The following is a 24,259-nucleotide window of genomic DNA, read 5'->3' as shown; positions in this document are numbered from 1 at the left end:
ATTTCATTCTGGAAACATCCCCAGGCTGTGGCTAAGTCGTGTCTTCACAATATCCTTTCTCCCAGGAATGCTAGTCTCGCAAGAGAGCTTCTACGAAATTTGGAAGGTAGGAGAATAGGCACCGGTGTAAGTAAAGCTGCGAAGACAGGTTGCGAGTCGTGCTCCGGTAGTTCTTTTGGTGAAGTCCTGAGTTTGAGTCACAGTTTTAAATGGCCAGGAAGTTTCACAGAATTAGTGGCCCTATTCACATTAACTGCAACATTACGGAATTAGTGGAGTACACAGTAGTCAGGTCTAGTCCTTTTATGCAGTATCAGCAGCTCAGCTTACTATTTATTGAAACGGGAGAGAACCCATCTGGGAAGTACTTCACAGTGTTACACTCCTTCAGCTTCTCTCTGACAAATACACACTGCTATGTGCAGAAGAAAATTACGAGGTTCCTTCCATTTACAGATTACACTGTTCAGTTATGATGTATTCCATACTACAATTCCAACAATGTAAAAACAACATAAAAAATACGTTAATCTCAACAAATAAATCTTTTGTGTATCAGTCTGAAGAGTATCTCACTTTTAGTATTCTTCTGCATTATCGTATCTGTATATGAGGTTCTGACTGTGTGTTAAAATGACTACTTATCAATAGGCAATGTAACTTACAGTACTGTGAACAGGACTAGGACACAACACTCTTTCGGAGCACTACGTTCCGCTCCAAGGAAGACAGATAAACTGGTTGGAAGAGCTCAGAAAGTATACGAGGTTGGCAAGGCACTCGGACCTCGAGCTAAGGGAAACCCGTATACTAAAAGAAAGAAGTTAGGCAAAAACAAAGGGGAGAGAGAGGTCGAGGTTGAAGACAGTACAATGGTAAGCTCTGTACCAGCCAGAAGGAGCAAATTAAGAAGTAAAGATTGATTAGAGGAGGAAATGAAAAGTGAAAGAATAATGCAGTCAAAGAATATGAAAAAACGTGGGACGAGGGGGATTTGTACGCGCTAGTACGATCCAAGCAACTCGAGATCTACGCAACTTCACCGTTATTTGTAGCTCTTAATGAACACCAACTCTACGAGGGTGGAAAAAACTTGAAGGAGTGAAATACGACGTACCCGGTTGATGCGGATACGGTACTGCAGCTCCCCCGACACCGGCCGCATAAGGGTTGAACGAGCCGGGGGGCGGCACGTACGTCGGATACGGAGCGGCGGAGGAAGCGCCGTACGGCACGGGCATGCCCTGCGGGTACACGGGGTACGGGAGTGCCCCGGTCCCTGCGGCAGGGGTCACCGGCGGCGGGGCGGACGATCCCCCCTGGCTCGTCGACGGTGGCGGCGGGCGCGGGGGCGGCGTCCCCTTCTTGTCGTCCGAAGTACCTGCCGTGAGATCGACACCAGTCACCGCACGTCTGTTCCCAGAGATACCTTCGAGGCTGTGTATTATCACACACTATAAAATGTATTCTACTAGTGACTAAAGGATTAGGGCAAAATATAGATAACTTGGCTGCCTATGGAATGCAGATTGTAATACATATGATTGTGAAGTAAAGTTAAATATCTTCTAACCAAATTCTCCAACATTACAGAACATTTATACAGCCAGGTTTCACATTACACATTCCAGAGATCATGTCAGCAAGAACAGTGATAGATGCAATTTTTTTTTTGTCACAAATTGATTTCCTCTTCTAGTTTCAAGTAACCCCATCTGGTCATCTCCTGGCTGACAGACATTCACACTTACTCTTAGATAAGAAACAACTTCCCACAGTCATTCGACAAAATTTACCAAGTTCTTTACTAAGCAACCATTCTTTACAACTCAAAAGAAAATGATTGTGTTTCACGTGTTCAAATATGCGAAGGCGAGTTTTGAAATCGTGAGCAGCTGCGCCAGAAAAATTTACGTGACTGGGTAAGTTACAGTTGGTACTGTTTTGCAATGGAATCGCAAATTAAATGATAAATGAACAATAGAATAAAAGCAAAATAAATAAGAAATCAGAAATTAAAAATACATAAGTTTCAAAAAACCTGTTGTCTACACTAATGGTAAAGGAAGTGACACTAACATAAAAAGTAAAGCTGTTGTCAGTTCTATTCTGAGCACCGTGCAGCTCTACTGTATATTCTTGTGTTGGAGATGTGTTCCTCTAAAGTCTCAAACAGTTCACTTCATTACTGATCGTTGCCTGTACAGCAACAGTAGATGCACAATGTGATTTGTCATTTCTAATATCTTGCAAAGTAACTAACTGACAATTTTTTCCCCTTACTATCTGTAACCTTTTCTGTGTAACTTATTTTCACTATGATCTTCTTACTTTATAAGGCTGACCGTGTTAATAAAAACTTTCTGGAACTCCCACTGTGCCAATTTGCAAGTGGCCTAAAGCAAACTCTGTCTTCACCCCCTAACACAGGGTGTCGCAGGAGAAATGTTCAGCATCGAGGGATACGGTAGGACCGATCGCTCAAAGCAAACGTGTCTAGTTAACTTGGGCTCTAAACTGCACCCCTTAAAAGCTTTGAATACTTGTTCATCTTTGGTACTGTAAAACAAATCTCTCCCACTGCAAGCTCTTTACTTTCCATGTCGTAGGTGGATACATTGTGGACCAAAACGAGAAAAAATTGTCTAGTAAACATGGGCTGTAAAGTGATATCTGAAGATCTGTGACCATTTGTTCAGTAGAAGAGATGTGTTTCACAACAGCAAATACGAGCAGACACTCATAACTCTTAAGATGTGTATTCACCCACTCGGCTACTCAACCCCATCTCTGTGTGTTCACACGATGCAGTGCCCGACATTTCTCAGCAATTGCTGCCGAGTTGAGCTGTGTTTGAGTTCTCTGTCTTTACTGGTTCAATCCTGTCCTCCATCTTTTCACCTCTATTTAATGGCTACATCTCCTATAATCTGCTTCACACATTCTAGCCCATGCCCACTCCTATTTTTCTCCCCTCTGCTGTCACTCCCAGCACCAAGTACCTCACAATGCTGAAGCAGATGTGCCTCTAACCTGTCCCACCTTCTGGTGGGAACTACTTTCCTCAGCTGGCCTTTTTAGTGCTTCTTTATTCTGAACAAAGGGAAAGTTGGACGGAGAATATAGAGGGTCTATATGAGGGAGGTGTACCGGAAGTCAGTATTATATAAATAGAAGAGGACACAGATGAAAATGAGATGGGAGATATGATAATGGGAGAAGAATCTGATAGGCAAAGAGCCAGTGAATCAAATTCCTGCCCTTATACAGGGTGTTCCGCGAGAAAGACCCGAGTCGAAACGAGGCCCTAGGAGTAAACAATATTCTGTCAGAACTACTGATAGCTTTGGGAGAGCCAGCCGCGACAAAACTCTACCGTCTGGTGTGCAAGATGTACAAGGTGGCTGAAATACCCCGAGAAGAATGTAACAGTTACAATTCCAAAGACAGCAGGTGCTCACAGGTGTGAATACTGCCAAACTATCAATCTGGTAAATCACGGTTGCAAAATGCTAACAGAAATTCTTTACAGAAGAATAGAAAAATACATAGAAGTCAGCCTCAGAGATCAGTTTGGACTCTAGATAAATTCAATTTGAATTCCATAGAAATGTAGGAACACATTAGGCAGTACTGACCTTGCGAATTATCTTAGAAGACAGGTTAAGTAAAAGCAAACCTAATTTTATAGTATTTGTAGATTTTGAGAAAGCTTTTGACAACATTCACTGGAATCCTCCGAAATTATGAAGGTAGCAGGGGTAAAACACCGAAAGAGAGCGGCTACCTACAACTTAAACAAAAACCAAACGGCAGTTATAAGAGTTGATGGGCACGAAAGGGAAGCAGCAGTTGAGAAGGGAGTGAGACGGGATTGCAGCCTATCCCTGATGTTATTCAATCTGTATATCGAGCAAGCAATAAAGGAAACCAAATAAAAATTTGGAGTAGGAATTACAGTCCACGGAGAAAAAAATAAAAATATCGAGGTTTGCCGATGACACTGTAATTCTGTCAGAGACAGCAAAGGACTTGAAGAGCAGTCGAATGGAATGGATGTGTCGTGAGAGGAGGATATAAGATGAACATCAACAAAAGCAAAACGAGGATAATGGAATTAGTCGAATTAAATCTGATAATGCTGAGGGAATTGGATTAGGAAACGAGACATTTAAAGTAGTGGATGAGTTTTGCTATTTGGGCAGCAAAATAACTGACAATGGCTGAAGGAGAGAGGATATAAAATGTAGACTTGCAATGTCAAGAAAATGGTTTCTGAAGAAGAGAAATTTGGTAACGCTGAATATACATTTAAGTGTTAGGAAATCTTTTGTGAAGGTATCTGCATGGAATGTAGCCATGTAAGGAAGTGAAACTATGGGCAATAAACAGTTTAGAGAAGAAGAGACTAGAAGCTTTATAAATTTGCTGATACAGAATAATGGTGAAAATTGGATGGATAGATAATGTAACTAATGAGGTGGTACTGAATAGAACTGAGGAGAAAAGAAATTTTTGGTACAACATGCCTAGAAGATGGGATCAATTGATAGGACAATTCTGAGACATCAGCAGATCACTTAATTGGGGGGAGGGGGGGGGGGGGCACCAAACTTGTAGAGGGAGACCAAGAGATGAATACAGTAAACATATTTAGAAGGATGTAGGGTGTTATCTGGAGACTAAATAGTTTGCACAGAATAGAGTAGCATGGAGAGCTGCAACAGACTTCAGAGGGAAGATCATAACAGCAGCAGCAACAACAACAACAACAACAACAACAACATTTTGTATTCGCCTGCCACCATAATTCTTCACATTCTACAATAACACCCCATTTCGAATGTTTGCAGTACCGCTCCTTCCACATTTCTGAGTGCCCACATTCCTCTTCTGTACAGTGCTGAGCTCCAGATGTTCACTTTTGGGAACTGTCGTCTTATTCTCAAATAGGTGCTCTTATCGAGCCAATCTACTCACGGTATCTCCCTGTGCGAGCTCGCTTTAGGAGATTTCTTTCACTCTTTCCACTTCTAAGTCAGTCCCAATTTTGATGTTGAGCTAGCTGTTATTCTCCTTCCCTTCTGCAACTCTTCATCAATGTCATTTTTGCCCTGTTCGTACTTAAGCCACATACCACAATAAGTACACTATCGACTCCTTTTAACGGGTCTTCCGTACCTTTTGCCAGGCAGGCAGTGACACCTGAGAATCTTAGCACTGCTTCAACTTCCACTTTCACTTCTGCGCTTTTTCCAAAAGTGTCTTTCACGACACTCACCTCCGCTAACGACAGTGCCAATCGCCTGCAGTCCGGCTTCACACTCTTCTTAATACGAGCCCGTTTTCCTCGACCCTCCGCTTTTCTTCCTATCATTTTCCTCTGTAAATTATCAATGTGTCTACGTATTTAAGCAAATAGTTTACACTGGTGAATAATGTTCAGTGGCACACACATTTCTTTTGGATTCTTAATTTGGATGTCTCAGAAACCACAAGATGACCAATAACACGTTCAGATGGTGGTTTTCGGTAGAGCCCAGTAAAAGCACACAGGAGTTGTAGGAGTAGATTTCCCCAGGGTGAGCTATGCTGCACCTCCTGTGGCAGTAGCTCTGCACGTTGAGCGATTCTTCCCGTTTGTAACCTACACAACTGACTGGACTGTTCAAAAGTAACAGTTGCTGACAATATGAGCATGTCAGTCAAGGGATTAAAATAGACCTCGCTGGCAGCTCAGACGGTAGCTAAACAGGCCTTATTCTTGTGAAGACTCGTTTTATAGGCTTCAGAGTTTGTAACAACTGCAAACAATAAGGTCTTAGATGTGTGTCCTCTAAAGTCTCTTTGTTGTTAACAGAAACAGCTATTTTCTTTCAGAAACACGAATTTATTCTTATACATTTTACGCTGCCTATAGGAGATAAACAGCAGCTATTTAACGAAAGTGAGTAAGCGGCAGATTTCCTCGTAATTTATGAGGGGGGGACGAACAGACTCGCACACGACAGAACGGCACTGTGAGCTAATCGAACCGGTCTCTGTACCGAGGAATGCGGTAACGACAGCAACAACCGCAAAAAGCAGTTAGCACCACGACGATAGTTCTTTGGCAATCCAGTGTACAGATTAAGTTTCTGTGACTCATTAATACTTTGACGCATTCCACATCCTCGGAGGTTCTCCTTTTCGATAAAATGTACCAAATGTGACGACCGAACTAACGAACAGTTAACGAATACTGAGCCGGCATTAAAACACTTGACGACCCATTCGTACGGACAGCCTTTCCATTTTTTTTGTTGAGAAAATATTGAATTTTTTTGTTAGCAAAGTGAAAATGAAAAATAAAAAGATAATAGGGGGTGAGGCCAGAAGTGTAATAAGTGGCTGGCTACCAGCTTACCAGAGTCAAGTGTGGAAGTTTCAGCATCTGATATAACGGTCAAAACCACAATTTTAGCAAATACCTGCTCCTCTTTTTCATTTTATTCTTTTATTTTTTAAAGGAAACATCATCTGATTTTTTCCACATTTCAGTAGACAGTTTGTACTGTGAACTTGAGAATTAACAAATACTCTATTAACGTAAGAAGTGACTACGGGTTCTAGCAATGTCTTTCTCGAGAAATCTTAATTTACGTACTACAAAGTTGTCTCCCAATCTGATTAAATCGTTATAGGGCATAATATTTTAGAAAATGGTAGAAGCTGTGAGAAAGTGATGTATGGCAAGGGGGAGGAGGGGAGTGGGGTATTAAAAGCACCACAGATGTACCCCTTACAGCAGTTTCCCATATCACTGCTACAGACAGGTAAACTGACTGACAAAAAGTTCACATTTCGTGCAGAATTTTACACGCTCGCATTAGTGTTTATTACAAATTAGAAACTTCTTATTTTCCCACTCTCACACTAAGGCATCCGTCTCTCCCCTTTTCGAGTGACGGAGTACAGTTACGTGCCGATTCCGGACCCCGTCCGCCTCGTCAGTTTTGCTTCGAACGTGGGCCCCAGGTGACTTTCTGACATAATCTCTTCAAAGTTTCATTCTTCGGAATCCCTCTCTTGCAGCTGCAGACGTATCCAGAATCTAGCCTCCTCCCCCATTCTTCGAGTGACGAAGATGGTGTCACTCGCCACCTCAAAACTAGAACACGAGCTGCTCTCTCGGTGCAAATACCTTTGAAGTTAAATTATTCCATCCGGGCATACTTTACAGGTTTCCTTTATCATACGTTTGGTGAATCAAAACTGATTATTACATTACATTTTATTCATTTAATACTGTCAACCGTGTTTTCAGTCAAAGCTTATGTACTACAGAAACAACTATTATGAAATCACAGAAATTAACTGACATTCTCTGTAATCAACTGTACACAACCAATTAGCCACATATTCCATATACTATATTCTCAACACCTGTTGTAATAATGTTAAATGTGTCATTTAAGTAACAATTGCACAAGTATACTGAAAACACATAACAAAAAGAAATTCAGCCAGAAAAGAAAGAGACTGAGGGTTGTAAATACAGAAGTTGTAAAAGATACACGAATTCCTCTGTGGTGTAGAAAGAACTTTAACCTAGGACTATTGCTGCCTTTAAGGTTTTTATATCCGTGTAAAGGCAGCTACACAGTGCTAGAAGCACTCTGCTCCTCGGTACACACTGCCAGAACAAACACGGCAGTGCTGCCCTAACAAACACAGCTATCACAAGTACACAGAGCTAGACACACTACGAGTCCACTCAGACCTGCAGACAAGTGAACAAGTGTTTCGTGTGACATCTGCTTCAGATAGTCTGTCAAAGAAAAGTGCTAAAACAGTTGTAGTGTCTACTGAACATAGTGAGTAAATTACTGCCCAAAGAACTTCTCTTTCTCAATAGCCATTAGCCATTTATAAAAACATAGCGTATTTCGTAACGGAAGAAGACATTCGGTCACTTGTAATGAAACTACAGCTCGATTCACTGTACTACATATTTTCAAGAAAATAGGTCATCACGCAATTACAAGTTCGGCATCTAGTCGGCAACATATGAAAGTGATAGCCGTGTGGACGGTAGAAACAGTAACAGTGTAACACTTGGGCTGCATCTCACAGTGAAGTTTACAACAAATTTTGAAATGTAAAGAGTAGAAAACTTCTGTAAGGTGTGACTTAAAATATAAAGTGCAAGTCTTCTGAATCTAGTAAGTTAATCACATTTTTGTGGGATTATAATCATTATCCTTCCTTAAATAATTCAGCAATGAGGATAGGCAAATGATTCAAGTGTACCTACAGTTCCTATTCACTTAGACTATCTTAGAATGCATTTCATATAGCTATGTGCACAATGAGAAATTAAACTTTTGCCACAAAATAATTTTCGAGATATATTTTGTTCGATCGACTCGATAAGCTCCTTTCTGAAGTGAAATCTTTGCAAAATCTTTCTAAAATGGCAGCTGCGCCTTGTATATTTTCTAACAGTCAGAGGATAGAACAAAAATGACTACAGCGACATCTGAACTACGCTCACAAGTGTCTCCAGAATTTAACTCGACCGACAGTGAAAGATAGGGTGTGTGTGTGTGTGTGTGTGTGTGTGTGTGTGTGTGTGTGTGTGTGTGTGTGTGTGTGTGTTGCCAGGAGGCACAAATTGAGGACGAGAAACCTCGTCAGCGGTCACACGGCATCATTACGGATCCCCAAAAGTTGGACTACTTCCTCTGTCAATGTGTGCCAAGTGTTCACAGGCTCCGAGAACTAAAACTGAATAAAAATGATTTTTCAATTACATAAATGTGTTTTACCAACCACGAGAGTTATTTATCGTAATATTATGTATTTGTGTAAAGTTAACGAACCTAAAGAATTTATAAGACTGAGCCGCTGACGAGACGGCACCGTGTAACAGACAAATACGAGCATCAGATTGGATTAGTACTTGTTCCATTTATCGTGAATACGATACTTTGTAATGATGTGGAACGTGTCAGGTTAACAAAAGGTGTATACACAAGATATTACATTAGACAAAGTATTACATGACACTTAATATTTTTAACTTTTTTCTCAGGGAAATGGGGAAATTATCCACTTACTATATCCAAAACTTCATCTAATGAGTAGGAGGAGTTGCCATTAAGAAATTATTTTAATTTCCTTCTAAATGCTGTATGGCTATCGGTCAGACTTTTGATGCTATTAGGTAAGTGACCAAAGACTTCTGTGGCAGCAAAATTTACCGCCTTCTGAGCCAAAGTTAGATTTAACCTTGAGTAGTGAAGATCATCCTTTCTCGTTAATAACAAATTTCATACGTGAAAAAAAAAAAAAAAAAAAAAAATATATATATATATATATATATATATATATATATATATATATATATATAATAAAGGGAAACATTCCACGTAGGAAAAATATATCTAAAAACAAAGATGATGTGACTTACCAAATGAAAGTGCTGGCAGGTCAACAGACACACAAACATACACACAAAATTCAAGCTTTCGCAACAAACTGTTGCCTCATCAGGAAAGTGATATATATAGTGAGGCTACAGTGAAGATCTCTAGCTCTTTAAATAAGTGTCTGCAGGATGATCTTGGATGAGCTCCAGCAATTATTCTCATTACACGCTTTTGTGCAATGAACACACTTTTACTCAATGATGATTTAGCCCAGAATATGATGCCAAACGAAAGCAGAGAATGAAAATAGGCATGATAAGCTAATTTACTGAGATGTATATCGCCAAAATTTGCAACGACCCTAATAGCGTAAGTAGCTTAACTCAAACGTTTCAGCAGATCTTCAGTGTGTTTTTTCCAGTTCAATCCCTCATCAATGCATACACCTAGAAATTTACAGTGTGGAACTGTACGTACCGTTTTCAGATTCACGAAAGTCATAAGTGAGGTACTATTGGGTAAAAAGATAAACGTTTGCTCAAAAATATGAAGGTTACCACATACAGTTGTGTGCCCAAAATAGAAGTTGCACCGTTATCGTATTTTCTTTCCTTATCAATCGTCAAAGTACAAATGTGGAATTTGACGAAACAGTGAAAACACAGCAGCACAGAACGAAACAGCGAGAACACTCGACGGCGCCCACGTGTGGACAGACTGCATCAATTTCCACGTCTCTGCACAGCAGTAATCCACCTACCAAAAGCCACAGAAATCACACTGTCCACATTTGCTACGAGCTGTTCCTTTCTGCTGTATATGAATTGGTTCATTTTAACTCTACGTGTCAACACACACTGTTTCCGGCGAATGTCAGATAACACCTCACCTAAGAACCTTATTAACATGCCAGCCTTTACAACCTGTTACACAGTACCGTCTTAAATAGCTTGTGCCTCTGCAGACTTCACATTCAGTATCTCCAGGCACTGATTGTACAGAAATGCAGAGTTTTACAGATAAATGATCTAAAAGAGTGACAGAACAGACATCTCTACAGTTTTGATCAGTTTCAGCCCTTCGACTCGAGGTACGGGATACGTGCAGCCGAGGAACGTGTCAGCAGACAGCACGATATGCAGGTCGGAACTCCCAACAACTGGGACTGAAGTACTGATTTTTCTGTCACACACAGTAGAATTACTCCTGTTTCTAATCAGAAATATAAAGCCTTTCTGTCCGGTGAAGAAATGCAGTATGGGATGGTAATGAAGTGTTTTAGATGGCAGAGAAGAAGCACGTTTGTATGGCCAGATCTTGCAACTACCAAATGTGCTTTCCTCTTCTCCTCCTCCCCCTATGCTGAGTGTTCACAAAATGCAAATTGTGTGTGTGTGTGTGTGTGTGTGTGTGTGTGTGTGTGTGTGTGTGTGTTATCACAGGGAGGTGGCAGTGTCGGTGCACTTGTTGCGGGTGGCAGGTGTAGAAGACAGCTGCTGTGTGTGAGATTTCGAAAGTACATATCTTTTCGTCTAGCAGAAAGACTAATATGTGAAAGTTACTGACAGATTAAAACTGTTTCAGGCTAGAACTCTAACCGGGGACTCTGCATTCAGTGAGTAATGCTCTTAGTGAGCGAACAATCTGGACACGAAGCAGATTTATTTAGGAGGTTAATGTCTGTAATACCAGCTCTAAAAACAGTATAGAGGTGAGCAGTAGCTGAAAGCTTTTTTTCCCCCCACTGATATCACACTCTCATCCCATCCCTCACTGGATACACAATGCAGACAAAATCAAATCGATTTTACACAAAATGCTATCACTGAAAGAATCTGGGCACTACGAAGCTCGGGTACTACTGCTGTGTATGGCTTTAAGGGTGGAGTTAAAGGCAACTCTACAAGTTTTACACTTGCCCATTCTAGAATGAATCTGTTTTCGATGTTTGTTCTGTGGCCGGAGGTGACACACATTTACACGGAAAACACCAGTTTAAACGGTGGATAGCATCTGGATGAAAAGATTTCAAAGTGAATGCCGCCACCGGGAAATATCGCGTCAGTACTTTTCGACGAAACATTCGTTGCCTCGGCAATGGCAGTCGATAGTGGGAGGTAGTGACGCAGATCTTTACAAATATCGGTTGGCAAAATTCTCAAGAATAAACCTGGCTAAGAAAACAGAATGGTGATTTTTATGAAACTACGGAGCACCTGACTGTGAAAGTGTTTCAGTATTGGGGAGGGGGGAAAGCAACCTACAAGCAACTTACAATACGGGAAATGCCAGAGCACGAAACGTATTTCCCACATTTAGCTTCTAAGGTTTTTCATTTCTCCTCTAACTCTCCATCACTGATTTGTGCTTAACCTCAACTGAATAGGCAATTTCAGGTATAGGTGGGTAATTTGCAGATCCTGCAAAGAATTATTGACATACGGTACACAGCCATTGGATCATTACTAGGAGAAATGTGTCAGTCCACATGGAAAATATGTTACAAAATAAATGTGTTTCAAAGACTATTTTGACACTTTCACTTACAGTAAGAGAACTTTTCTGACAGTTGCACGATACTGTTACTTTCGTACACTTGTCGAGCCAATTGCCTCGGCTCAGTTTCCAAACGGAGTTGGGATCTCTATAATTTGTACTTGTTCCTTATTTCTAACTTTTCCCCTCCTTTACCCTTTACTACCTTTAGTGTCTGTAACAACAATATGAACAGGACGGATTGCTACTCACCACCTAGAGGAGGTGCTGAGTTGCAGACAGTGAGTACACACACACACACACACACACACACACACACACACACACACACACACACACTAGTCGTGCTGTGCGTTTTCAAATTCTGGTGGACTTTTTTGTCTGCAAGCATTTCATTGTTTATCTTTGTCTGTCAAACATTTGACAGTGTTATGACAATCCCAGGCAAATAATATGTCAAAATTCTCTATTTAAACAACTACTCTTAATAAATTTATGGGATTTCAAACAGAAAAAAGCTCCCAACATAGGAAAAAGTCGGTCCTTGCATCAGCATCTGGCAACTCAACTCCTCTGAAAGTACGATTGGTTTGATGGAATATGTCAAAAGTAGTTTTGACTACAGCTTCTAGGATTCTGGCCCTTACCCAGGACAGCAGTCGAGCACAATCTCCGTTCTTTCGAGCTGACCTCAGAGAATGTCTCATGTAAAGACGTGTCAGCAGCACTAAGTTCATTTGACACCACAAACTGTTATAAAAAATTATGTAGTCTGCAAGTTTTAATCGAAAGTTTTCACGACGACCGCACCGGTCGCACTACTGTTCACGCCCAGAATAGAGGGCTGACGATTACTAGCTAACCAAGTTTTAGTGATCTGATAAATAAAACTCTAGTATTACACATTTCTAACAAAATCATTTTCAGCTACTGCAATATATGATCATTTTGTTTCCTTGAAGTCAATGAACTGATACAATGAACTAAAACAACACAACTGTTCCATCTGAATTAAAAAAAAAAAAAAAAGAATTTTTTGGTGATGTCAATTTTTACTTAGATTTGGAAGGATAAGTACACTGCACATCAATTAACTGAGATTAGTCAACAGCTAAAGCTTCATTTCATAAGTCACTCAACATTACATAATTTCCAAAATAAGTACTACCGAGAAGAAAGAACAACCAAAATTCCAACACTGTGATAATTCATACCTCAGCTACTTCTCCATTAATTTTCCTCAGTTTTTAGTCATCAAAATCGTTGCTCTTCTGCCAATCTGTCCTTTACCTCAAACCTTTACTGTTGCTAGAATATCTCCGTGTATTTACTTTCAAGCTGACACACCCAGCATTGCCCGGGTATTCATTTTGTGAATTCACTATTAGAAACAAAAAAAAATGAACTGTTTTTGAAATGTAATATTGAAAAACCTCACTTCCATGTATTTGAGAAAACACCTGTTAATTTATGAAATTGTCCTACAAAGAAATATCATGATGTACAAATATATAGGTACAGTACCCCAGGCACAGCCGCTTCACGTCACTGCAGCACAATTTTATAAACGTCTTTACAGCAGTGCCTCTTCGTCGTAGCTCTACGACAGTTATTGTTTTCGCCTACAGTCGTTTCAACTTAGCAGTGGGAAGCTGTCGAAAGCACTGCTAAGTGTCAGGGATTTCCTTAAGATGACTCAGTACAGGAGTGTCTTTGTAGCAAAGAACAAATGTATGAAAACCTCTTGCGTGATGTGGCTGTTTTTTACGCATCTCAGTATTTACAATAGGATATCTCTCAAACTGTGTCTTATGATATTTTTTCGTAGGTAGATCGAGCAGAATTTGTAGATACTGTTCGCGAAATATATTGCAAATAGTGTTATTAGCAGAGTAGTAATAAATTTAAATGTCGTGCACATTGTGGCAGTTTTTCACATATCTCAGATCTTATGACATCCTGTGGTTCTCAGCGCACAGGGATTATTGCCTGACAGTAAGGGGTATGTGTACCAAGTTTGGTTCAAATCAGCCCAGTGATTTAGGAAAAGTGGAACACGCGTGCGTGCAACCCCCCCCCCCCCCCCATAATATGTATGGATTTTCACACATTTCTCTGTCCCCATTCTTTTCAGTTCTCTATAAGCTAAGGAGTGACTCAAGAATACTAAGTACTTGCTTGGAATGTAGACTCATCACACATGGCCAATGTAACAGACAAAAAGTTCAAAGAAGGGCAGCACGTTTTGTATTATCGCAAAATACGGGACAGAATGTCACTGAAATGATACAGCATTTGGGCTGGACACCATTAAAAGAAAGGTGTTTTTCGTTCCGACTGAATCTTCTCACAGAATTCCAATCACCAATTTTCTCCTCCGAATGCGAAAATGTTTTGTGGGGAGAAACAATCACCACAATAAAACAAGGGAAATCAGAGCTCCTATGAAAAGATATAGGTGTTCGTTCTTTCCACACGCTATACTAGATTGGAATAATAGAGAATTGTGTAGGTGGTTTGATGCACCCTCTGTTAGGCACTTAAATGTGATTTGCAGAGTATCCGTGTAGATGTAGATCTGACACTGACATTAGTTATGAAGAAATTTAAAATCATACTCTAGATAAATGACACATTTATTGTAGAAGTATTTGTTGTTGTCCTCAACATATATGTTGATATTTATGCGATTCTGAATGAATCTTTTTCTTTTAGCAGAACTTTATGTTGTCTGTCACGTGCAGATACCAAACATAATAAAACGATTGTACGCCAATATGTAAAAGCTGGAAAACTTACGTGTGTGACTAATATTATTTCCTTCCCGTCTTTCCTAATTTTAAGCTAGGCAGGGGCTATCTCGTTTCCTTCACGTTACTTCAGACAAGTACTTTTCGCATGTCATACGTGGGATTTGTGCATAATACTGAGGAAAAAAGTCAGCAACAAAGAGCTTCAAAATACAGAATACCGTCATTAATGTGTAACATGCAACACTCAAATTGCAAATATGAGACAAAAAATATTCTTTCAAGAAAACATAAAATTTTGACATTTCTGCTGCTCGATACAAGTGGACAGCAAACAATTTTTGTTCCACCAAGTTTCCAGCCGAGCTGCTTTCCTGAAGCATCTCATTTCTTGCTATCTGTGTCTAAAGAATATGACAATTCCCATTCTACAGGTGGGTAGTAAGAGGTATGGGATATATACCCATACATGAGGATGTGTAGCATTGGCCTCAACATACATTAAGTGCCCATTTTCTTCTTGTTCGTGCCATCTATGCCCTTTTTAACATTTTTTCTGGACAACTGCCAACAGCTGTAAAACATTAAAGACATTTATGACATGCAGCTGTGTAAGTATTTAATTTGCTACCACCACTTTCTGTCATTGGCCACCACTGCAGTATCGTGATTTTTACTTACACACTTTGAGTGCTGGGGACTCATTTTTCGATGCTCAATGAGTCCACAACATTTTTTTGAATGTAGTTTACTAATAAAATTCAAACGAGTCAGAGAATATCCAAATGTTGCACTTCTTCATACACTCAGGTGGTGGTATTTCTATGATGATACAAAGGTGTTACATAATTATTTACATGTAAGATTCACAAATAATTGCATTGCAAATGAAACCTCCGAAAATAATAATGTAATATCTTTGTATCATCTTACGTTACAAATAACATCACCTGTATACGTAGTGAAATACGACACTGGTAATCTCTGAAGTATCTGAATTTTCTTTTCCAGTGGGCCACCAGACAAGAAGTGTGTGTATTTACGTCATTATGTCTACTCACACCACGTTTAAAAACTACGTAACCACTATTGGAAGTGGTAAACAATTCTCAGTTTTGTCTTTGTTTTGTCAAAATTAAAAATTGCAATTCGTGACTGAAGGCAGTTTGTTTTGTATATACGTCATGTAAATTTTGCTATATCTCTGGAGGAAGGGGGGAGGGGGAAGGAGAACAACTCGAGTGTCACTGAGAAACTGCGCACACAACGATTTCGAAGTATGATACTTTGTTCATCATTGTACATCTAGAAAATGTTATAATAAAATGATACAGGAACAATGTTATTAAGAACACATTATCAAAATACGCAGTTACAAGACGTTCTTAACCCTTAACCCGAAACATCGGTTGCTCAGACCCCTCATTTATTTTAAATGTCGAGTGTGCAAAAAAGTGCGGTTTCACTTTCCCAGTACCTTCAGCGCAATACTTACCGCGTTTAAAGCAGCAGTCAACAATCAGTTTTACTTCGTCAGTGAAGACGTACAGAGTACTGTTTACAGGCGTGGGCAAAGCGGTGTGCCTGAGATACCACACGTTTCGTATTACGTACAAGAATTTGGTAGGTCCAATAGACCGCACGTTTCTAATTACGACATTTTTGCTGTTATTTTATAGCGTCTTCTTCTATGTGTGAATTTATGTCATATATCTAAAAACACAGATGATATGACTTACCGAACGAAAGTGCTGGCAGGTCGATAGACACACAAACAAACACAAACATACACATGAAATTCAAGCTTTCGCAACAAACTGTTGCCTCATCAGGAAAGAGGGAAGGAGAGGGAAAGACGAAAGGATGTGGGTTTTAAGGGAGAGGGTAAGGAGTCATTCCAATCCCGGGAGCGGAAAGACTTACCTTAGAGGGAGAGAAGGGGTATACAGTCGCGCACACACACACATATCCATCCGCACATACACAGACACAAGCAGACATTTGTAAAGGCAAAGAGTTTTTCCCACGTGGAATGTTTCCCTCTATTAAATTTATGTCATATTTCAGGTATAACATGGATCGACTTTCTACCAAGAGTAACATATCTACAGCTAATCCAGATTTGGAAGGTTGGGTCCAAGCACAGATAATGCAATTTAGATGAAGAGAAAAGTGGGATCGATGATGACACATTTGATGATGATCCAGATTTTGTGATAGGTGATAGCCACCATGAAACAGAGACTGATACTAGTGAAGAAAATGTTTTATTGGAAGAAGAGCCTACAGCAGTCCATAGTACACATAACACCTCACAGAAAACACAGTACTTTTATGGTAAAAATAATTTCTAATGGGAACGTTCTGAGCCTGTTAGAACAAGAAGAACACCAGAGCACAACATTCTGAAAGGAGGAATGCCTGGCCTAACAGCCAAAAGTTAAAGTTTAGGACAATACAACCGTGAAACTGAATACAATAAGGGCAAAGTTGCAGGAAACAATTAATCCGTCTAATTACAGAGATACTGACAATGTTGAAATCAAAAAAGCTTTCATCTGAGACTTGACGATGCGACTACCAGTGACGAAAGAAAGAAGTCAGACCCCAGCCGCCCAGTATCAAACATTTTTAAAAAATTCATTTTCAGGTCTCAGCAATTGTACCATATAAAAGGCAATGTTACACTGGATGAAATGTTAGTATCATTCAGGGAAAAATGTCCTTTCTGCGTTTATATGCCTAGCAAACCAGCCAAATACGGCATAAAAATTATGTGCCCGGCAGACTCTGGAAACGCTTACCTCTTCAATGCCTACATACATTCAGGGAAAGATGATGGATGTGACCTGACAGAAGAAGAAAAGAAGCTTGCCAAACCAACTCAGGCTGTTTTACGTCTGTGCAAATCAATAGAAGGAAGTGACAGAAACATTACCACTGACAATTGGTTTACATCTATAGAACTCATTCGTGAGCTGAGAAAGAAGGGACTAACATACGTAGGAACGGTCAGAAAGAACAAATGCGAAATTTCCCAAGAGTTTTTGGCTGATAAAAGCAGGCCAGATGGGTTAGCATTATATGGATTCTCTGTCAATACAACACTGGTTTCATTTGTTCCTAAGAGAAACAAGGCAGTAATTCTTGTGTCTTCAATGCATCATTCCATGGAAAATGATACCATGAAAAATAAGCCAGAAATTATTTGTTACTACAATGCAACCAAATCTGGACCAATTTGTTTGACATGAAATGTGCCAATTATTCGTCAGACGTACAAGTGCTGGCCAATGGCAGTCTCTTATACACTTGTAAACATCAGTAGTGTGAACAGTTTTGTTCTGTGTTTGTGCTACAGAGGAAACCCCATGCCAACTCGTCTCAAATTCACCAAAAGTCTGCCCATGGAGCTGATAGAGCCACATCTAAGAAGACACATGGAAATTCAAAATTTACCCAGAAATATCAAAAAAATGATCCACAAAGTTCTGGGAAACACTCAGCAATCAAGCTAAGATATACCAAGTGATAGAATGGACAAAAGGAAAACGTGTATGAAGTGCCCTGCGTCCAAGAATAGGAAAACGGCATATAAGTGCATCAAATGTGGTCACCCAGTTTGCCTGGAATGCAGCAAAAAGATGTGTGTCGACTGTACAAAAGAGAAGTGACTTAATATTTCAGTTCAGTTGATTATTATTATTATTTTTTTTTTTTTTTTTTCCTGCAATATTTTATTTATGCTAGGGAATATTAAAAATTTATATTAAATTTATTTATTACTATTAAATATATATTTAAATGATTAATGGAAAATCTCATATAAGATGTGAAACAAATACTAACAAAGAGATAGAGGGGCTGGCCAGTACTTACCTCAGCTCAGTACAGCCGATAGATACACATAAAACAGAACTGAAAATTTACATTCCTAGCTTTCGGAACTTTGTTCCTTCATCAGGGAGGAGAGAGGGGAAAAAAAGGGAAGAAGGGAAAGTGGATTCGGTTACTCACAACCCAGGTTATGAAGCAACAGGGAAAGGTAAACAGGGAGGGTAGCAAGGATGGAGGCATGGTTGTCAGAGGGAAGCCAAAGATATTCTACTGTAAGTACTGTGCCAGCTTCAACCAAAGAGGATGCATACAGAAGTAAAGAGGTATATAGTATAAAGATAAAGATAAACACAACTATGTAGGATGAAAAGATGCGTGAATAGCTAAAGAGGAAAGGGAAAGAGGAGAAGACTGAAGAGTGAATGGGAGTGAGGTTGTTTAACGTAGGTTCAGTCCAGGGGGATGGCGGGATGAAAGGATGTGTTGGAGTGCAAGTTCCCATCTCCGCAGTTCAGAGGGACTGGTGTTGGGTGGGAGAAGCCAAATGGCACATACGGTGTAGCAGGTTCCTAGGTCCCTAGAATTATGCTGGAGGGCATGCTCCGCTACTGGGTATTGGGCATCTCCTAGGCGGACAGTTCGTCTGTGTCCGTTCATGCGCTCAGCCAGTTTGGTTGTTGTCATGCCGATGTAAAAGGCTGTGCAGTGCAGGCATGTCAGTTGATAAATGACATGTGTAGTTTCACACGTAGCCCTGCCTTGAATTGTGTATGTTTTACCAGTAGCGGGGCTGGAGTAGGTGGTTGTGGGCGGATGCATGGGGCAGGTTTTGCAGCGGGGTCGGTTACAGGGGTAGGAACCGCTGGGTAGAGAAGGTAGTCTGGGAATATTGTAGGGTTTAACAAGGATGTTACGGAGGTTAGGGGGGCGACGAAAGGCAACTCTGGGTGGTGTGGGGAGAATTTTGTCAAGGGATGATCTCATTTCAGGGGTTGACTTGAGAAAGTCATATCCCTGGCGGAGTAATTTGTTGATGTTTTCGAGGCCAGGATAATATTGGGTGACAAGGGGGATACTTCTGTGTGGTCTGGGGGTAGGAACATTGTTGTTGGATGGGGAGGAATGTATTGCTCGGGAAATCTGTTTGTGGACAAGGTCTGCAGGATAGTTGCGGGAGAGGAAAGCACTGGTCAGGTTATTGGTGTAGTTGTTGAGGGATTCGTCACTGGAGCAGATACGTTTGCCACGAATACCTAGGCTGTAGGGAAGGGAGCGTTTGATGTGGAAAGGATGGCAGCTATCAAAGTGAAGGTACTGTTGTTTGTTTGTGGGTTTGATATGGACATAGGTGTGGATGTGAGCTTCAACAAGATGAAGGTCAACATCCAGGAAGGTGGCTTGGGTTTTGGAGAAGGACCAGGTGAAATTCAGATTCGAAAAGGAGTTGAGGTTATGGAGGAAATTAAGGAGTGTTTCTTCACCATGAGTCCAGACCACAAAGATGTCATCTATAAACCTATACCAGGCCAGGGGAAGCAGCTGTTGGGTCTTCAGGAAAGCCTCCTCCATGCGGCCCATGAAGAGGTTGGCATAGGAGGGAGCCATCCTGGTTCCCATGGCCGTTCCCCTGATTTGTTTGTAAGTCTGGCCTTCAAAAGTGAAGTAATTATGGGTGAGGATGAAGTTGGTAAGTGTGATAAGGAACGAGGTTTTTGGAAGATCTTCGGGTGGGCGTTGGGAGAGGTAGTGCTCAAGGGCAGAGAGACCATGGGTATGTGGGATGTTTGTGTAAAGGGATGTAGCATCTATGGTGACAAGAAAGGTTTCAGGTGGGAGAGGAGTGGGAATGGATTTGAGGCGTTCTAGGAAGTGGTTTGTGTCTTTGATGTAGGATGGGAGTCTGCGGGTGATAGGTTGTAGGTGCTGGTCTACCAGAGCTGAGATACGTTCGGTTGGGGATTTGAAGCCTGCTACAATGGGACGGCCAGGATGGTTCTCTTTGTGGATTTTGGGTAATAGGTAGAAGGTAGGGGTACGTGGCTCAGGTGGAGTGAGTAAGTCTATGGAAGCCGTTGTGAGGCCTTGTGAGGGACCTTGGATTTTTAGAATTTTTTGCAGCTCAGTCTGGATGGAGGGAATGGGATCCTGGGTAACAGCTTTGTAGGTTGAGGTGTCAGAGAGTTGCCGCAGTCCTTCTGCCACATACTCCACACGGTCAAGTACGACAGTTGTGGAGCCTTTATCCGCCGGGAGGATAACAATAGAGTGGTCTATTTTCAGCTCTTTAATGGCACGGGATTCAGCTGGGGTGATGTTGGGGGTTGTCGGGATGTTCTTCAAGAAGGACTGGGAGGCAACACTGGATGTGAGGAATTCCTGAAATGTCTGCAAGGGATGGTTTTGGGGGAGGGGAGGAGGATCCCTTTGAGAAGGCAGTCGGAACTGTTCTAGACAGGGTTCAACACTGGGTCTAGTACTTGGGGGGGGCTGTGTTTGGGTAGTGAAGTGATATTTCCAGTTGAGGTTCCGGGTGAATGAGAGGAGATCTTTAACCAAGGCAGTGTGATTGAATTTAGGTGTGGGGCTAAAGGTTAAGCCTTTTGATAGAACAGATGTCTCTGGAGGAGAGAGGGATCTGGATGAGAGGTTTAGGACTGAATTGGGACTGGTGATATGTGGCATTTGACTGTGGTTATAGTTGAGATTTGGTCTGTGTGGGGTATGTGCTGGGATGGGGAGATTGAGTAGGGTGGCAAGGCTAGGTTTGTTGGCTATGAGGGGGGTTTGTTGAAGGTTCTGTTGTGGTTGGTGTTTGTGAGGGATAGGGAGAGGGACCCCACTTCTTAGGTGTTGCACTAGCACTGTGGATAGTTTTTTCAGGTGTTGTGTGGCATGGAACTCAAGTTTGCAGCTGGCTTCTAGGATGATGTTCCTCAGTGTGTTCTCCAAGCAAGGGTTTGAGAGGTGGAGGACTTTGAAGAGAGATAGGAGCTGTTGGGAGTGGTGGTTACATGAAGTAGTGTAGAGATTCAGGACAAGTTGGGTAAGGGCTAAGGATTGAAGGTTCTGGAATTCCAGGAGAGACTGGTGGAAGGAGGAATTGCACCCAGAGATGGGAACTTTTAAGGTAAGCCCTTTAGGGGTAATTCCAAAGGTTAAGCAGGACTGGAGGAAAAGTATGTGGGATTGCAGTTTGGCTACAGTGAATGCATGTTTCCGGAATGAATGTAAATAATGTGGTATAGGATTAGGGTACATAGTGGGTAACTGGTGGGTAGGGAAATTAAATAACTAAAGTTGAGATAGTAATCATAAGAAGGAGTAAAACACGGAGGGAAGGACGAGAAGGAAAGAAATTGTGTGGCTAATGTTCAATACCAAAGGAAGACCAGTAAATAAGAAAAATACGGAAAAAGTTGACCAGACCAAGCAACTATGTCCAGATCAGGGGAAAAAAGAACACACGTAGCTCAAAAACAGAGAGAGCGAGTGGCGAAAAAAGATCGCGCGTGCCGCAAAATCGATCGCGCGTGCCGCAAAATCGATCGCGCGTGCCGCAAAATCGATCGCGCGTGCCGCAAAAGCGATCGCGCGAGCCGCAAAAAAGATCGCGCGTGCCGCAAAAAAGATCGCGGGTGGGGCAGAAATGTCCCACAATTTTTTCTTGTGGCAGAGAAAGATAGCCAATGGCACAAAAGTATCGCCAGCAACAAGAAATCGACGGAAATGGATGATACTGGTAGGTGTGGAAGAGATTGTTGGCAGTGATTGTTGGCTGGGAAACAGCGAATAACGAACGTTAAAACTATGGAATGTTGAATAAATAAATCAATAAATAAAAAAGAGAAGAGGACTATAAACGGAACAAGATAATAGGAGGATGATGAAACTAGCACAGTTGGTGACGAAAATATTTATTTATGTATATATAAAACACTGAAGGAGAGAAAGTGTTAAGATGACAGACGTAAGTGATAGCTAACAAAAGGGACAAAACAATGAAGGATGTGGACCATATAGGTGATCTAAATGATTAATGGAAAATCTCATATAAGATGTGAAACAAATACTAACAAAGAGATAGAGGGGCTGGCCAGTACTTACCTCAGCTCAGTACAGCCGATAGATACACATAAAACAGAACTGAAAATTTACATTCCTAGCTTTCGGAACTTTGTTCCTTCATCAGGGAGGAGAGAGGGGAAAAAAAGGGAAGAAGGGAAAGTGGATTCGGTTACTCACAACCCAGGTTATGAAGCAACAGGGAAAGGTAAACAGGGAGGGTAGCAAGGATGGAGGCATGGTTGTCAGAGGGAAGCCAAAGATATTCTACTGTAAGTACTGTGCCAGCTTCAACCAAAGAGGATGCATACAGAAGTAAAGAGGTATATAGTATAAAGATAAAGATAAACACAACTATGTAGGATGAAAAGATGCGTGAATAGCTAAAGAGGAAAGGGAAAGAGGAGAAGACTGAAGAGTGAATGGGAGTGAGGTTGTTTAACGTAGGTTCAGTCCAGGGGGATGGCGGGATGAAAGGATGTGTTGGAGTGCAAGTTCCCATCTCCGCAGTTCAGAGGGACTGGTGTTGGGTGGGAGAAGCCAAATGGCACATACGGTGTAGCAGGTTCCTAGGTCCCTAGAATTATGCTGGAGGGCATGCTCCGCTACTGGGTATTGGGCATCTCCTAGGCGGACAGTTCGTCTGTGTCCGTTCATGCGCTCAGCCAGTTTGGTTGTTGTCATGCCGATGTAAAAGGCTGTGCAGTGCAGGCATGTCAGTTGATAAATGACATGTGTAGTTTCACACGTAGCCCTGCCTTGAATTGTGTATGTTTTACCAGTAGCGGGGCTGGAGTAGGTGGTTGTGGGCGGATGCATGGGGCAGGTTTTGCAGCGGGGTCGGTTACAGGGGTAGGAACCGCTGGGTAGAGAAGGTAGTCTGGGAATATTGTAGGGTTTAACAAGGATGTTACGGAGGTTAGGGGGGCGACGAAAGGCAACTCTGGGTGGTGTGGGGAGAATTTTGTCAAGGGATGATCTCATTTCAGGGGTTGACTTGAGAAAGTCATATCCCTGGCGGAGTAATTTGTTGATGTTTTCGAGGCCAGGATAATATTGGGTGACAAGGGGGATACTTCTGTGTGGTCTGGGGGTAGGAACATTGTTGTTGGATGGGGAGGAATGTATTGCTCGGGAAATCTGTTTGTGGACAAGGTCTGCAGGATAGTTGCGGGAGAGGAAAGCACTGGTCAGGTTATTGGTGTAGTTGTTGAGGGATTCGTCACTGGAGCAGATACGTTTGCCACGAATACCTAGGCTGTAGGGAAGGGAGCGTTTGATGTGGAAAGGATGGCAGCTATCAAAGTGAAGGTACTGTTGTTTGTTTGTGGGTTTGATATGGACATAGGTGTGGATGTGAGCTTCAACAAGATGAAGGTCAACATCCAGGAAGGTGGCTTGGGTTTTGGAGAAGGACCAGGTGAAATTCAGATTCGAAAAGGAGTTGAGGTTATGGAGGAAATTAAGGAGTGTTTCTTCACCATGAGTCCAGACCACAAAGATGTCATCTATAAACCTATACCAGGCCAGGGGAAGCAGCTGTTGGGTCTTCAGGAAAGCCTCCTCCATGCGGCCCATGAAGAGGTTGGCATAGGAGGGAGCCATCCTGGTTCCCATGGCCGTTCCCCTGATTTGTTTGTAAGTCTGGCCTTCAAAAGTGAAGTAATTATGGGTGAGGATGAAGTTGGTAAGTGTGATAAG

At 41.5% G+C, this 24,259-nt stretch overlaps 1 protein-coding gene across 4 annotated transcripts in view; it reads right to left on the bottom strand.

Annotated features, from left to right (window-relative positions):
* Positions 1–24,259, bottom strand: part of LOC126428418 (programmed cell death 6-interacting protein) — a 184,410-nt gene that overhangs the window by 4,498 nt on the left and 155,653 nt on the right. For 2 of the 4 annotated variants that reach the window (XM_050090343.1, XM_050090345.1), the window contains one exon: positions 1,118–1,381. In XM_050090343.1, coding sequence (XP_049946300.1) covers positions 1,118–1,381 — 264 coding nt within the window. Of the gene's footprint in view, positions 1–1,117; positions 1,386–24,259 lie in introns of all 4 variants that reach the window. The other 2 variants (XM_050090342.1, XM_050090344.1) reach the window with 2 other exon arrangements.

This window comes from Schistocerca serialis, chromosome 12, assembly GCF_023864345.2.
Source record: "Schistocerca serialis cubense isolate TAMUIC-IGC-003099 chromosome 12, iqSchSeri2.2, whole genome shotgun sequence".
NCBI classification, from domain to species: Eukaryota; Metazoa; Arthropoda; class Insecta; order Orthoptera; family Acrididae; genus Schistocerca; species Schistocerca serialis.
Note: the sequence above shows the minus strand (reverse complement) of the source record. Positions and strands in the feature narration are given on the sequence as shown.